At 45.7% G+C, this 16,917-nt stretch overlaps 1 protein-coding gene across 3 annotated transcripts in view; it reads right to left on the bottom strand.

The window, feature by feature from the left end:
- Positions 1 to 568: 568 nt before the first annotated feature.
- The window catches only part of TOM1L2 (target of myb1 like 2 membrane trafficking protein), a 66,571-nt gene continuing 50,222 nt past the window's right edge, over positions 569 to 16,917 (bottom strand). The window contains exons 14-16 of one of the 3 annotated variants that reach the window (XM_061600399.1): positions 10,666 to 10,725; positions 7,084 to 7,120; positions 569 to 5,478 (exon numbers count right to left, since the gene is read on the bottom strand). In XM_061600399.1, the coding sequence (XP_061456383.1) occupies positions 5,327 to 5,478; positions 7,084 to 7,120; positions 10,666 to 10,725 (249 nt within the window). In that variant the 3' untranslated portion in view covers positions 569 to 5,326. The remainder of the gene's footprint in view (positions 5,479 to 7,083; positions 7,121 to 10,665; positions 10,726 to 16,917) is intronic. The other 2 variants (XM_061600401.1, XM_061600402.1) reach the window with 2 other exon arrangements.

Below are 16,917 nucleotides of genomic sequence, written 5' to 3'. Positions count from 1 at the left end.
TTGATCACTGTGCTCTGTAGGTGAGGGCCTCCTGCAGATACCATCTCATCAGGAGGTCCGTTCTGCATAACATAGGAAGCGGACCTTTAGTGTTGTGGCACCAATGCTTTAGAATTCCCTCCCCTCAAATATTAGACAGATGCCATCTCTTTTCAGTGCCTACAGAAGAACTTCCTCTGTCAACAAGCCTTTTAAGTAGAGACCTTATGTGCATCTGTGTTAGAATTGCTTTTTAAGATTTTTTAAAAAGATCTTTAAGATGTTTTATTTTTAAAATGTTTTGCTTTTGAGATGTTTTAAGATGTTTTTAGTGTTTTGTTCTTTGTTTGCCACCCCGGACTCCTCCTGGGAGGAAGGGCGGGACAGAAGTTTAAAAACAGACAAATAAATAGGTGGGCCAGTTAGCTTTGGAGAGGCTGGAAAGGGACCCTTAAAGATAGCAGCAGCTGGTGCCCATGGGGCCTAGCAAGATGGAAGGGAGCCAAACAGCAGGTGCAGGCAGAGCCAACTACTTCTGGTTCCTCCCTGATGAGTTCTACAAGGGCAACCCTCAGACCAAGGAGGAGAAAGCTAACAGGTAGCACCACCATCCCCTGCACCGGTTGCAAGTAAGAAGGCAGGCCGTTGGGGGCTGGCTGAGGGCAGGCTAAGCATGGGGGGGGCACTGCCCCATTTATCCTAATGGTCCAGCTGCCAGGGGAGGGAGGGGGGAAGAAAACAAAAACCTTCCGGGATCCACATCCCTCTTCCCTCCCATCTGGCAGGTTCCTAAGGGGAGTAGGGAATTCAGATCTCTTGCCTTAAGGCTCAAGATATACTGGAACAGAATGAGCAACATCATCAATCCATCATCCCACAGCCAAGAGACGCTTCTGGCCGTCATCACTGTACAGTTTGCACTAATGCTATTTTATTGGAGTATTTCACATGCAAGAACAAAAAAAAAAATGTACAGAGAGAAGACAGACAGAGAGTTAAGTGACGGCCAGTTAATTAATACATCCTTATGCAAAACCGCCCAGTGGGTTTTTGCTCACACAAAGACACCATCACGAACAAAGGAAAAAAGACAAGCCATGATCGTTTTAAAGGCATTTTAAAGAGTTAATTTTTACATATCTGTCTTTATACATTTTTAAACAATTCCCTTTCCCCGCCCTCCAACCTTCCCCCCAAAAGCAAAAAAAATGAACCTTTTCAGTAAATAAATATTATCCACTCTTCATGTAGACACGCCTAAAGCTTTTAAAAAATATACAGATGGAGACACTATGACACAAGTTACAGTGGGTAGGCTGATGCTGTGTAGCAGTTAGCAGATGAAACGGACAGGGATGAAAAAGAGCTTATACTAGTTTTTTTTAAAAAAATCTCAGTGAATAGGATGATCTGTAAAAGCATTTTGCTTGCTAGGGAGAAATAACAGCAGAGAATGGAATGTGGGGTTATACAAGAACTAGGATCACAAGGCCAGGATTGGTTTTTTAAATAGTAAATGGGAGTTGTAGTCCAAAGCATTGGGGGGGGTAGGTTTGCAAAGGCTGCGCATCTGCCTGGCTTGAAGGAGGGCTAAATGGTCACTTTCCCTTTTCAAGATGCTTCGTTATAATTTAAAGCCGCTCTCCCAACTCCCCAACACACTCTTGGTTTATTTCATCATTTCTGCGTACCCTAAGAATTCTGCACAGATTTTTCTATTGCATCGGTCCTATATAGATCTGTAATCGACACACAGCACTTAACAAAGAAAACGAGGGGGGGGGAATGGTAGAAGGAAGAGGTTACATCTCCCTACACGTGGAATATATTTGAAACGGAAACAATTCGGGGTTCTCTTATTGTTCTGATATTTCAGCACACAGAAGTGTTATCAGAAGCCTGTAGAAGATGCAGGATCTTGTAAAAAAAACACCAAAGGAACAGGGCTAAAATTATTAAGGTCCCGATCCAGCAAGAATGTCTCTTGCGCAAATTCTGCTGAACTGGATGTTGCACAGGAGCACAATCGTTCTCATTCATTTCACTGGGCGCTGTGCTAAGCAGCTGTCCTCTGGGCCAAAATTAAATATTTGGATGAGAGGCCTCACTAGTGTTTAAGAAAGGATCCCAACAATAGCTTAGTGTTATTTAGTGATTCCTAACACAGAGAAATGATTTCCTTATGGACAATCCCATTCCTTGCGGATTACGCCAGCTAGGGTCCATGTCTCCCCCCCCTTCTGACCTCTGATAGCCAGCCCCTCTCTCCTCCCCTATGAATATGGTTTCAGTGAAGACAGCTGGAAAGCAAGGAAGCAAACTAGGGCAGAAAAGACTACTGATGAAAGGCAACGGAGATGAGATATATTTACCTTTCAGCTTCCGAGTTTGAGAGTCGCAAGGAAGCCATGGGAGATCTTTGCAATACGGAACACTAGGGAGATCCCAGAAGGCTCTGGCATGTGTTATGAGGGTGCAGACCAGCCTTTTGCCAACACAGTGCCCTCCAGATGCTCTGCACTGCACCTCCCATAGCCATGCTGGTTGTCGCCGATGGGAGTTGTAGCCAAAGCATCTAGAGGGAAATGCTGTCCTAGGAGATGGCCAGAAACCTGGATTCACCTGCTCCAGAGTATCCAGGCGCAGGCAAAAGAGCTCGATTGGCTCAGGAACATGCAGAGTTCTTTGGAAAAGGACCTTCGTCATGCAGCAGGAAATGCTCTTGTGGGGACGCATCCAGGCAGGCCAGAAATGAAACAGTCTGCATCTCTCTGGGGGCTGAAGGGGGGTGGGCATAATGCCAGCTAGAAGTTGTTTCACTTCTCATCTAGCCTACACTGGATGAGATTCTTGCCCACTTCAACAAAACAGCCACCCAGTATATGCCAATCACTGCCTACTTTTCTCCTCAGCGGAGGATCTCAGAACAAACCCACCTCTAAAGGGATCTCGATGTTGCTAGTACAGGCGCTGAGAATCTGTGGCTCTTCGAGATATTGCTGGCTCTCTAGTTCTCATCAGCTTCAGCAGCGCCAATAATCAGGGATAATGGGAGTGGAAGTCCAGCAACGTCTGTAGGGCCACAGGCTCCCTACCCATATAGACAACTATTTTCCCATCTGGGCGGCTGCTTCTAGCAGAAAGACAGCCTTGTAGCAGAGACGCAGCCCTCTGGCACTCAGGAGGCCAGATCTGAGCTTCAGAAGGTCAACGTGTCAGACACACACACACGCAAGGTGAACCCAAACGTTTTTGCCTAGCAGCAGTGCTAATTATCCATACAGGCAGGCAGCATCTGTCACATCAGCTTTTAAAAGCAAACATCCAGGGAGCCAACGCCACAAAATGAAGATGGCAGAATGAGACGAGTACTTCCGACTGCAGGTATGGGACGGCCAATTTGAATGCTCCTTCCTGTAAAAAACGAAAACCTTGCAAATACAAGACTAACACTCTAGGAAGAAAGATTCCAGCTCGCTCCTTTACCTGCTGTTCTACCTTTCTATCTGTAGGGAATATTTAATGTAGGGAAGCATTTTAAAAAAATGTGACCCCTCACCTGCAGTGGTGCAAGTCCACTGTACTGCCAAAGGACTCTACCACCACAATTTGCTACGTGGGTTCAGTCCAATGCAAAGTCTAGGACTAGAAATCAAAACAGCAGATTTCTCAATAGAAGAGCTACAAGTCAGTCCATCTGCAAGAGGCTGTTTCCACCACAAAGCAGAATATGACCTCCAAGGCTTGATCTCATCCCGAACTGAGATGCGCTGTGTATGTTGCCAGTGAGGGAGTGGTTACTTCCTCCTCAGATGGACCCCACGTTGCACCTGTAACACTTGGACAGATGACAGGCCATGGATGGATCATGGGGGATGCCCCATCTCAAAACATCTTCCTCAGCAGTGCAAAGCACCCATAAAGTTTAATTGCCCCAAAGTTACCGGTTGCATGGGATCTAGGTACAAAGACACGGCAGTCGCACTGTACCAACAAACTATGAATTGGGCCCAAGAAAACCTCAAGGTTGCCTCAAATTTACCCACAAGCAAGATCAACCCCAACATACTAAAAGAGCTGTCTTTCCCAATTCCACTAGGCAGGTTTCCTAGCAAGGAATTTCCTGGAAGGGCAGAGTCGTCACAATGAAGTACCAAGGGGGGGGGGAGGTGCCCTCACCCTGCCCAGAATTTGGTACAGCCTGGAAATCCTAAAGGCAGCTTCCAAGGCTGTGGCATTGCTGGCTGGCGGAGGTGAAACAGAGGGGCACGTGGGCAAGGTGGAAACTGCCATGACGTAGAATGCAGCAGCAAAAATGCCAAGAGGTCCTCCAAGCCTTACTTCAGAGTATGCATCACCCAGAGCAACCTGGGCCTCATTCACGCTCGCTTATCCAAAAGCATCCCTTCCTCACAAGGCAAGCAGCAGCACTGCTGTCCTGCAACTTATCCTTGGGATTCTCAGACAAACCAACTGCAACATCACCACCACTCTGTCTCTCAAACAGAGGATCTACTTTAAACCCTTTTCCAGTGGATGCCACTAGGCAAAGGGGGGCTGCCTCACATACACCCAAGCAAGGCAGGCCCACCTGGCAAACACAGACCACCTATTCTCCAAATAGAGAAAGTTTTAGGGGAGAGAGAGCTCTTCTCTCATGTAGAGACAGTCTGCCCACTACGGAACATTTGCCCGCTTGCCACAACCAGGTCATAATCCTCACTGCAACTGGCTACCTTAGCTTGGAAAGCCAAATATACATCCCGTGAAAACTTCAAGACAAGCAGGAGAGAGGGTACAGGCAATACATGGCACCGATTTGTGGGAATAGACCCAGGCGAGAAATTTCTTTTGTGTTCAACCAATGGGAAGGTTGGACCGGTTCCTTGAGGAATGGGCACCTAAAATGCACTCAGATGCTACCGGAGATGTTCCAAGCAAGCTGCGCTTCAGACTGTCTTACAGGAGAGGGAGACGTTGGCTTAAATCAACGCTGGGACTGTCCCCTGCACAACTGCATCTGCTGGGGAGCAACGAGTGTGCCAAGAATACATGCATTAAAAAAAAAGAGAGAGAGAGACTGACTCAGTTATGGACCTGGGAGCGTGAGAGAGAGGGAGCTTAGGAAATGTGAACAGCCGCCACAGGAGTGACGTGACTGGACGTAAATACTCTTTAAAATGTTAGCTTATTTGGACTGGATCGTTTCCAAGAGATAGGGGGGGCCATCTATGGAACCCAGGAGGGGGGAGGGCGCTTGCCGCTAACTGGGTGGCACGAGGAGGCAGCTTGACCGCAACGGCTGTGTTCCTCCACACAGGCAAGAGCAAGAGCGAAGGAAGGAGCATCACAGGGCGAAGAGGGCGTCTTCCGAGCGCTCTGGCTTCTTTCGGCTGGGGGGATTCGTCGTCAGTGGTGCGGGCTCCTCCTCAGGCGGCGAGGGCAGGCTGGGGATCCTTTCAGCAGCTTTGGCGCGTTCCTCTAGAAATTTGTCAAACTCTGCGGGATTTTAAAACAAAAACATTTGTGATGCTATTTGGGGCTAAAGCAATTTCTCTGCAAGCTGGGACGTGAGGACACCTGTAGACGACGTAACCTGCCTGCGAAAGGGCCTCCTTGCAGCAGATGCCCTAAAACAGAGATGGGGAACCTCCGGTGCCCAGGGGCCAAATGCGGCCCTCCAGACCTCTCTGTCTGACCCTCGGGACTCTCCCCAGGCTGTGCATCCTCCCAGGCCAACCCTCTCATCCTTACAACTTCTTTGAGTGTGTTTGCCTGGCTAGAATGTGTCCTTGGACTCTGACAAAGCTTCTTGCTTTGCCTTGAATGGAGGAGAGAGAGTGGTGTGTATAGAAGCTAATGTACTGTACAAGGGTAAAATTCACATCCATTGCTCCACCCTCTTTTACATCTGGCCCCACCCCCACCACTAGAGTTGGCCCTTGGAAGCTTGCCCAGAAGGGAAAGCGACCCTCAGGCAGAAACAAAGGTTCCACACCCCTGCCCTGAATGATCCTTGGTCAAGAGTGCTGGCCGGGGCTGATGGGAGTTGTAGTCCAAAACATCTGAAAGGCACTAGGTTGACCAAGGCTGCCCTATGTGGGAAAAATCAGAGCCCACTCACTCTCCACAAGAAAGGTTTGCCTAAACTCCCATGGGTGTTTGGCCTGACAGACAGTGGCTTACACGGGAGACCTCTTCAACCTCCTTCTACTTACACACACACAGTCTGCTTTTATACATCCAGGTCTATCCTTTCTCTGCCTTTTTTTTTTTTTTAAAGGAAGAAGTACGGAGCTTTGGACAGGCACTGCTTATCTTCATAAGAGCATCTCCTTCCAGTTCTATAGACATCAGAAACCCGCTGCACCGTAACTTGGAGCAGGGCTTTCAGGGTGGCTGCCCCTGTTCTGTGGAACAACATCCCTGTTGAGGTATGACAGGAGTCCAATAACTGCATTTCCCGGAAACAAATGAAGACATTTTGTTCCGACAGACTTTCTCAGCTAGAGGAATAGGTCTCTGCCATGAGTGTCCACTATGTATTGGATGGTATTCAATGTTAGTCCTACACAGAGTAGACACATTGCCCTTAATAGACATGACTAAAGCTGCAATCCAATACACACTTGCCTGGCAGGAAGTCCCATTGAACGCAATGGAACTTACTTCTGAGTAGACACGCATTGGATTGCAGCCTAACTTAGGTTCATTAATTTCAGTGGATCTATCTGAGTAGGACTGAGTTGAATATAACCCATTGTTTTCAAAAATTATTCTCTTATATTTTTGTGCTGTTTTTAATTAGTTTTTAGTTATGATTATAAGCCTTCCACAAATTTATCTCAGGGCAACGTACAAAATATAATAACAACAGTAATAGTAACAATTATAATTATTATGACTGTGATGACTAGGAAGCATTAGTTCTTTTAAATGAATTCTCTCTTCCCACCCCCTACCCCAAAAATGCCACATTCTGCACTACCCCCCCTTACACTCCTGAGGAATCACAACACAGAGAGACCTGTGGGTACTTTGTGACTTGCAAAAGCATTACTTGGTGTGGGTGGCTATTTGTATCCTAACACCAGCCTTGTTTACCTTCGCTCGTAACGCCTTCTTCTGGTTCATCTCCTTTCTGTAATTGGAATGAAACGGGCAGGGGAAGAGAAGAGAAAGATCAGTCCGCCTTCAGAAAGTCTCTACATAGCGCATAACATTAGGATGCTTCCAGACCGTGGAAGAGGGCAACTGAGATAACCTGCTGCGCCGTTAAGGCCAGTTGATGGAGCAAACAGAGCCTGCGTGACCTACATCTCAAAATTAGAACCACCACTGTTCATTCAGTGCACCCAAGGGGAAAAAACAACGCAAGCACAATTGTGCCACCGACAGTGACTAAGTTTGCGGTCTTCTCCTTTCCTTAATTTCACATCAGAGGAGGAGGAGAACAGGTCTTTTCCAAATCAAGTCAGGATCAAACCAAGAACAGGTGCCCCAGTTAATCATTTTTATTACACCTCCTTTAAAAAGGGGTCCCAGATGAACAGAAGAAATGCCAGTGTGCTCCTTGTCACATGGGCAAGCCATGCTGGAATGATGGCTTTTCTCACTAGGTTTGGAATAAAAAATCAATTACGAGGAGACCAGATGCAAGATCTTGGGATGGAGCTCGCAACATGCCCCTGAGCCATGGGACAAGCAGCTTCCTGCCAGCGTCAAACACAAAACTACAAGCGGATGCACCAGCAAACCAAAGGCTGGCTCAGCCATCAGTTTTAGGCCTTCTTTCCCATAGATTAGGCATGTGACTGACAGGTGGATCTCTCCTGATTATGCTGTCATCTACTAAAATTCAGCTGCCAGGGGGCTGGTGGAGGGTCTTTTCTGTTGCGGCCCCCATTTTGTGGAACAAGCTCCCTATGGAGTATCCTATGATGGGCACTGGTGATGGGGTGCTTTTGCAGACCTTCCTATTTGCCCTGGCATTTCCTGAAAGTTGATGTTGAGGATTTTGTTGTTGCTCTGCCTGGTGTATATGGTGTAATTATGTGTTATGACAAGCTGGATGTTTTAATAGCTGTTATTTATCGATTTTGTTTTTATGTATATTGTGAACCGTTTTATAAATGAAAAACAGTATACAAGCATTAAATAAATAAATAATGCTACCTTCTAATTTATTTTTAAAAATGCATCTTCATTTATTGCATTTCTTTCCCACCCCAAAAGGAAACTGTTCCAGGAATTTGGGAAAGGGGAAGACATAGGTATCTTAATGAAATCAAGTGTGGCAGCCAATTGACATCACGGCCAGCTTCAAACTTAAAAAACCTTGTTCCCCACCCAGAGATCAACCCTTGATAGCAAGAGCCCCTGTGCAGTAGGAACTGCATGCCGAGTCCACAAAATAGGGATCTCCTTTTCTAAATTGCCCCCGCTCTATTTCCAGGCTTCTCATTTTAGTTCATGGTTGTTTAAGCGACAGCACAGGAGAACTGCTGCCTGGGGCCATCTTAACAGATCAGGGCAGTGCTTGCATCCATCTCAGCATTTCAGCCCACATGCAACCCCTTCATCAAGGATACCTCCCCTGCTCTCTTTGGGCAGATCAGGGCTGTGAGCACACTAGTCTCCTACAGCAAAGCATCTCCATTGGCCACATCTGGAGGGGCAACGGGTTGATCTGCCAGTCATTTGCAAAATCTGTTTGAAGCTGAATTTTAAAAAACACAACAGTCCAGCTGATCCAAACAGGTTTTACAGTAAAAAGTGGTGGAGTCTGACTAGCGCCGTGTGGCCCCGTTTTTCAGAAGGGAGAGATGGAGACACACTGGAACCCAGCAGAATAGCAAGCGTGTTCCTACTACAGAGCAACTAGAAACAATTCAGTGGGGCAGTATGTTAGGCATGCATTACCACAGCCACACACCTTTCTACATTAAAAGGGGGGGGGACGGTTTAGCCTGGGTTGACAACATTGCTACCGTTATGATAAACTATCAACATGAAGCAATTACAACAAGTGCTCCCAAAAGGTCCTGTTTTTGCTTTGCTTATTCTTCAAAACTTTTGAAAATATATATTTATATATGTAACCACGACCTGTGTGCCTTTCCATGAATCTCTCACTACCAATGACCATGTACTCCCTTGAAGCAGAGAGCCATTCTGCAAGTTAAATAGATGGGCAGAGAAAATAAAGCAGATTCTGCAATATACCACTTCAAGTGTGTGAAAGAGAGTGTGTGAGAGTGTTAGTTCTGAATATGTCTCCCTTCACTGGGTAAAATAGAATATTAGGAAGATGACTTTGGGAGCAAAGCCAGGATATGAGTCTAATAAATAAAGGAAATTTAATAAATAAATATAATTTCCCCTGATGGGTTACTTTACTCGTATGCCGTGGGGAGTGAGCTTCAAAAATATGACACTCCCTTCACCTCCAAGTGGTTCAGTCTAATAGTCCTCTACTGCCTCAGTCATACCATTGCATTCTGCATCACTTGGACCTGGCCTACGCATGCAGCAGAGTGAGGTGGCAGAATGGACTGCAGGACGGAATGCAAAGCTCCTCAATTAAAAAAAAAAGCCAAGTGGAAACCAGCACACCATGGAGAAAGGTTGTGGCCTAGCTCTCTGCCAGAGCTTGGAAAAGTTACTTTTTTGAACTACAACTCCCATCAGCCCCAGCCAGCTGGGGCTGATGGGAGTTGTAGTTCAAAAAAGTAACTTTTCCAAGCTCTGCAGTCTCTCCCTGTTGTGCTAGGTTTGCTACTTAAAAGCTGGTTTTTTGTTGCTGGTGGTGGGTGGTTGTTTTTTCCCCCAGCACAGGGGAGATTATTCACACTCGTGGGTCACTATCTTTAGTGGTAGAGTCCCTTCTACCATTTCATTCATGGGTGTGATCTGGTCTGGTCTACAGATGCAGCAGAATAAGGTGGAAAAGAAGGTGCTAGAAGGAGGGATTTTGCATGTGTACACACATAAGCCTGCGCTTGTACAAATGGGGTTGCATTCAACTCCTACTCAGAGTAGGCCCACTGAAGTTAATGAACCTGTTAGTCATGCCTATTAACTTTAATGCACCTACTCTGAGTAGGACGAGCACTGGATACCACCCATGAGTGGGATTTGCCACAAAACATTGCAGGGTGGAGCGCCTCTGTTTACGCCAGCATTTGATGGTTAAGGAAGATTGGTCCTGGCAACCTAGAGATGACTGAATGAAAGAATGTATTTAACTGTTTTTAGCATGTTTTCAACTGTTTTTTTAATGCTTTTGTTTAAAAAAAAAGTTTTGTCGATGTGCTTGCCACCCTGGGCTTCTTCAGAGGGAATCATAGAATAGTAGAGTTGGAAGGGGCCTATAAGGTCATCAAGTCCAACCCCCTGCTCAATGCAGGAATCCAAATCAAAGAAGGGTGGGATAGAAATTCAATAAATGAATGAATGAGTACCAGCTCAGGAGGATTCTACCACTTTTTCCTGCTGCATTTACAGAAGAAAGGAGCTGCTGGTGAAATCTCTCATACTTCTCCATTCTGCCTGAAGAATTCCATGTAACTTGGAAACTTGTGCACACTCACCCACAGACGATATTACTTTCCCCATTGACAGATGTAAATGTTCGCGACTCTTATGCAGAAATGTATAAAAGGAAACAAAAACAAGCAGTCTTACCACGTCAGCACCGAGCCACTCCTCAATGTCATCCATGACAGAGGACTGCATGACGGGAATCTAGGGAGTGCAGCAAGAGATACACAGCGAGGCAGGCAGGCAAAAAACCCCAAACACATCCACAATCATAGCCACAGAATGAGAGGGAGGGAAAGAGAGAGAAATAAAAAAGGATGGGAGAAAAAAAACACACACACATGTGCTGTGTAAGATGAATTGTTGCTGTAAAGATTTGCAATACAAAAGAAAATCACACAAATAAAGCGATGCAAAGCAAGAAAAACAACTTGGCAATGGAGGCTAAACAAAAAGGTTGCCATGAGTAAAACAGCCGGGCACAAGGCCCAAGGGCTCTGACTGCACCCTGAGGGCAAGGACCAAAACGGGCCTGCGTTTGAAGGTACTAATTCTCTTAAGGCTGGAATATTAGGTACATATTAGGAGGTGAAGTCTTAAAACAAAAAGAGGCAGACACAGCATGTTCTATTGATCACTGCAAGAGGACAAGAAATGTAGGCCAGAGATCAGTAGTGGCTGGTGGCTCCATGTCAGTGGGGCACTGGAATCCGCTTCAGGTTTTAGGAGCACCTTGGACAGCTCCTTGAAAATTTGGACTAAAACCCAGAGCAGATCCCACTGCCCCACTCACATGGAGCCGCCACTGCCAGAGATATGAATTGTATCAACAACGGGGGATGCCCAATCCACAGGAGCAAGGCTTGGGTCTGGTTAACGTGCTATCCAAAAAATGTGGCTTAGCATGATGGGAATGAGGCTTGTACAATGCATAAAAGAAGAAGAGTGGATATTTCTGCTTTAGAATTGTCACCTCCACACCATACATTTAAAGCAAATTTATGGACTTTCAAAGCACATAGCTTCCCCCCAAAGAATCCTGGGAACTGTAGATTGTTAACAGTGCTGGGGATCATAACTCTGGTAAGGGTAAACTACATTTCCCAGGATTCTTTGGGGGAAATCATATACATTAAATATTCTTCAAATGTATAGGGCGGATCTCTGTTCCCCATGAAGTTCAAATGGAAGCTTCTTTTTCTAACTCCCATTAACCAACCATGATATCCAACCAAATTTTGATCCTCGTTTGTTTAACTAAGTCATGGGAAATTGCTCTGAAGTGGAAGCTTCCAATCTCCTCCTTCAGCAATGAAGAGAGGGTAGCCCAGGACCTGTGCAGGATCATTCCCATAAGCTAAAGCTGCCTTTCCCAACCTGGCACATTCCAGATATTTTGGACTACAACCCACATCAGCCGCTGCCCCTGTGCCATGCACTAGGGTCACTTCCAGATGACCAGTTTTTTACTGAGCGTTCATCCCAATTTGTTTGCAGAGAGGTTATACAGCACTTTGGGATGGAATTCAACCGCATATTAGAAAATTCAGCTGGAGCAATTGAAGCTCATTTGGCAATCTTGCACAACAAACCTGCTTCCCCTGCCCCTCACCAAAAAGAAAAATCAGATTTTTTCTTGATGAGATGTCTTATGAACTACCTGCAAATGAATTAGAATGAACGCTCAATAAATAGCCGCCTTTTAACTTCCCCACAAATTTTGTGCAAACAAATCTGGATGAATGTTCAATGAACAGGTCATTTGGCTGGGTAGGCAGGGTAGTAACTTGGTAGAGTGTTGTTTTTTTAAGGCTGGGATAAGAGGGAGCATGACAAATGTGCAGGCTTTCCAAATCGTGGATAATGTAGCTAGACTTTTTTTTTTTAAAAGAAACATATGCCTGTGTTCAGTAGCAAGATGGATTAGCCAAGGAAGAGGAATTTGGGGAAAAGAGGGAAGAGTTGTACAGTAGGGCCCCGTTTTTCGGCGTTCCGCTAATATGGCACTTTTCAATTAAAGCCCCACTCATATGGCGCTTGTTCTGCTTTTATGGCGTTTTTCGTATGTCAGGTGCCATTTTATTGATGGGGTTCCGCTTTTCGGCAGGTTTCGCTTTTCAGCAGGGGTCTGGAACGTAACCCGCCATATGAGTAGCGCCCTACTGTAATGAATTTTTTTTTTTTTTTTTTTTGCTTTTAAAACACATTAAGTTCAATACCCAAGCCTTAAAGAGACTGGCATTGTTAGGATCACTGAGGAATCCCAGTGGGGTTAAAAAGAAGCAGATGTGAAGTGACAAACTAAAATAGATGAAGGAGTCCACCAACACTCTCGGCTGAGCTGAGAAGCCTCTGTCTTTACTTAACATTGCCTCTCAGTTGGATTTTTTTTTTTAAAAAATGCTACTGATCTCAATTATGGCTCAACATATTTTAGTGACATTAATGTCACTGATGTACTACATTGCACAGGGGAATTTAAAGATATCGGAGTGCCTCTGCAAATGTTTGCAAATGTTGCAGAGGGATGATTCAGGATGAAATCCTATACCAAATGACCAAGGAGTAAGCCCCATTGAATTCAATGGGATTTACTTCTGAGAAGACATGGATAGGATTCAACTGTCAAGTTTGTACGCACCAGCACCAAGCCTTCCAGTGCCATCCCTGACATGCAATTTGGGGAGGGGGGCCCCTGAAATTTTCTAGATGCAGCCTCCATTAGATGTTGGGCAGATCAATTTTTTTCAGATGTTTTGAAGTATCTAAATATAAAATGAGCAAGCCTAGAGAGATCAATCCCATATTTTTTTTAAAAAGCTCAAGGGATTCCTTCAGATTGGGGACTTCAAACTTTGCACCTTGAGGAAGCTCTTTCAATGGGAAAGGACCATAGCTTAGTAGAGCAACTGCTTTGTATGCAGAAGGTCCCCGGCTCAATCCTCGATATCTCCAGGTAGGGCTGAGAATGCCCCCTGCCCGAGACCCTGGAAAGCCACTGCCAGTCAGTGACGACAATGCTGAGCTAGATGGACCAATGGACTGACTGAGTATAAGGCAGCTTCCAACATTCCTACATTCTGTGTAGACTTTTCCGGCAAGATGCCTCTGCATGTCTGCCATGTAACCCCCACTACTTGCAAAGGATTCTGGGATGCGTGTTCCAGGGTACACAGACAACTCAAAACACAGCAGTGCACAGGCCTCTGGAGTGTCGGTCACCCTGCATGACTTCACTAGTATTCACCAAAATCTATTCAAAGCCCTCCTGCGGCTGAACATTGCAGGGAAAACTGGGAAGTGATATGCAAGTTGGCTTTTTGGTATACTGCTGCTAATTTTCTCATTAGAGAACCCAAAAACACAAATTAAAACAACTGCTTGAGGTCACTCGAGTCAGACAGGAAAAGTTGTCAACTTGAACATGAACCCACTGAAGAACAGCAGTGAAGAACCCTAGAGGAGATGATGGATGACTCCCAAACATGTAAGGGCCACTCCACTCTTTGAAACAAAAGTCAGGTTCCTGCATTTCCATTGTGGATCAACCTCCATCTTCTCTGTAACACCTGAAGGACATGTGACTTTCAAAATATGTGGTAAAAATGCCCCGGCTTGCAGTAAGTAAGCACAGATGTGAAGAACCTTTGGCCATACAGATGTTGCTGAACTACAGCTCCCATCATCCTTGGCCATTGGCCATGCTTTCTGGGGCTGATGAAAGTTGCAGTTCAGCAACATCTGCAGGACCAACAGTTCCCCACTTCTTTCTATCATAGTTCAACACTTCTCTTTGAGAGAGCTATAGAACAGGGCTCCATGTACTCCACAACTGCACCACTCAGTTGAATCTTTGAATCTTGAATCTTTGCCATTTCAGAACAAAGCATACAAGTTTCTAGCCCTTAAGAATGCAAACAAAATACTATAGTGCCAACACATTTTCAGGCCTCTCTCCACGGCTCAGGATGGGAATTTACTCTCACAAGATGTAATGAGGGCTGGTAACTTGGATGGCATTAAAAGAGGATTAGACAAATTCATGAAGGACAGGGCTACTAGCCACAATGGCTATTTCACCTCCGCTGTTGGAGGCAGCATGCCTCAGAATACCGGCTGCTGGGAATCACAAGTGGGGAGAGTACTGACAGCCAGTTTAAAGGAATTGCAAAACTGCTCCAGATATGGGGTGGCGGGTTTGAGACGTCTCGGTGTATGCCACTCGGCGCTGTGCAGAGCTGGCTTATCCTGCAAACTCTCAAGACTGATTTTTCTCCAGGCTCAACCCTGGAAAGAGAGTGGTTTGGCTTGAACAAAATGTGGTGAGTGTATTTCCAGAGTACGCCCGCCAGTTTCATAATGTTACTGCAGTAGGCAGATTTGGGCCTGCAGCACAGGATCAAGATGCAGTAACAGATATTTGCTCAAACGTTGCACCAAATTGTGGTTTCCACCAACCATAGTTTAGAACCTAAGCCAGGAGTAGCCAAAGTGGTGCCCTCCAGATATGCTTGCACTCCATCTCTCATCAGCCCCAGCGAGTAGGACAATGGTCAGGGATGATGGCAGTTGTACTCCAGCAACATAAACCATGTTGTCTAATCCATGGCTTGCAGTTCCAAACACGTAAGTAAATAATGGTGTAGAGCCCTTTGATTTATTTTCCATTTTCTCAGCACTCTCCTTTCTCAGGGGCAGGGGTCTTCAGAAATGAGAAAATGGTCATATCAACGGTTTGTCGTTATATGCCATTCAGGCATAAAAGCAGTATATAAAATAAAAATAAATAATAAATAACATTAAGCCACACAAACCATGTATTGCAAAGTCACTTCAAACTATGGTATCTGATTCTACATCACTGGCTGAGAGCAAACCATGGTGTGCCAATTCAGACCTCACGGCAAATTATGGTTAAGCTTCCGAAGGTCTGATTTTGGGTGAGATCTGAACGGAAGCATCCTATGGGTCAAAACTGGAAATGTGATTTCTAGTATTGTTTGTTGGAATGGACTGGCATAAAAAATTGGAGTTTAGAAGGTGTGTGTGGGGGGAGAACATGTTTTTTTTTGCACTAAGTTTGATTTCACAGGAGGGAATTTTAAGGAACTTCTCTGATCTGAGGGGTAACGTTTAGTGGGATGCACCTCTGGTCCCTTAGCCCCTTCAGCAGATCCTGACAGAGGGAAGCATCGAAACACACCCATACCACAGCAGAACAATCTGCACCTACGGCTCCTCCGAACTAGGCTGCTCATGACTCCTCCGGCATGTCAGTTCTGGTACGTGCTCTGTTAACGGACATGATTAAGAGCTACTGCTAATTCAGACAGAAATCTAGATTAGGGGTTAGTCAGATTCTAGGGGGTGCCAAATATGTCCATATTAAAAACAAACAAGGGGGAGATGCCCTATGAGGGGGAAGAAACTGGCACACTGGGGAGCCCCCTACAGTTGTTAGGGCCAACACAAAGGCTGCAGTATCCTTTTCCCGAGCTGAACAAACACAAGCCAGCAGAAAATATGGTCAGGGTGGTGGTGGGGAAACTTTTGCATTTTCTGTTGTAAACAGCAGCAGAGCAAGTAAGAGAACATGCTTTGGGCTTGTCTGCCCCTTGGGAACAGCACCCAAGCAGAATTATTGATCAGATTGTTGGGATCAATTCGTAACAGGCAACAACTTGAAAAATAAATGCTCTAAACACGCTTGAGGTTTCAGCAAAAGGAACGATGCAGCGAATTGCTCTCGTTTCCCTTCTCTTGCACCCCACACACGGGCAGGAAAAAGCAGGCGTGCTCTCTCTGATCATGCCCTCGCAAAGACACTAGGGGAGGAGAGTAGCTCACCAACAGTTACTGCTCAGCTCTCCCTAGGGACAGCGGCACACTCTGCTTTGCTTCTCAGCAGGCTGCGCTTCACCCCCTCCCAACCCTACTCACCCACCCAAGAAGCTAAGGAGGATTATGGAAGCACCCCAAATCCCCTGGATGTAAGGCATTCTGCTTGAAGGCTACATTTAGCCTAAGCAAGTAATGTGCTTTCATCACCATAATTTCACCCAAGCATATCTATACTAGATTGGCTGTATAACTGTTTGATTGTCATGTTTCCCCACCCCACTCCCGGCCCCCCAAAGAACCCTGGGAATTGTGGTTTGGTGAAGGTGCTGGGGGTTTAGAGCTCTTAAGTCCCCCTCAGGCAGTTACGGTTCCCAAGATTCCCTGGGGAGAAGACATGAGTGTTCAATCAGTTCGCAGTTGTAGCATAGCACAGATAATGCCCCAATAAAACTTTCACCTTTATGTCTGGCCATATTTAGGTCCAGCAGATTCGCTCCCCATTTTGCGGGGGAAATCTATTTGAAAGCTCTTGCAAGACAAGTCCCTCTATATTCC

Source organism: Rhineura floridana, chromosome 17 (genome assembly GCF_030035675.1).
Source record: "Rhineura floridana isolate rRhiFlo1 chromosome 17, rRhiFlo1.hap2, whole genome shotgun sequence".
Lineage (NCBI taxonomy): Eukaryota > Metazoa > Chordata > Lepidosauria > Squamata > Rhineuridae > Rhineura > Rhineura floridana.
Note: the sequence above shows the minus strand (reverse complement) of the source record. Positions and strands in the feature narration are given on the sequence as shown.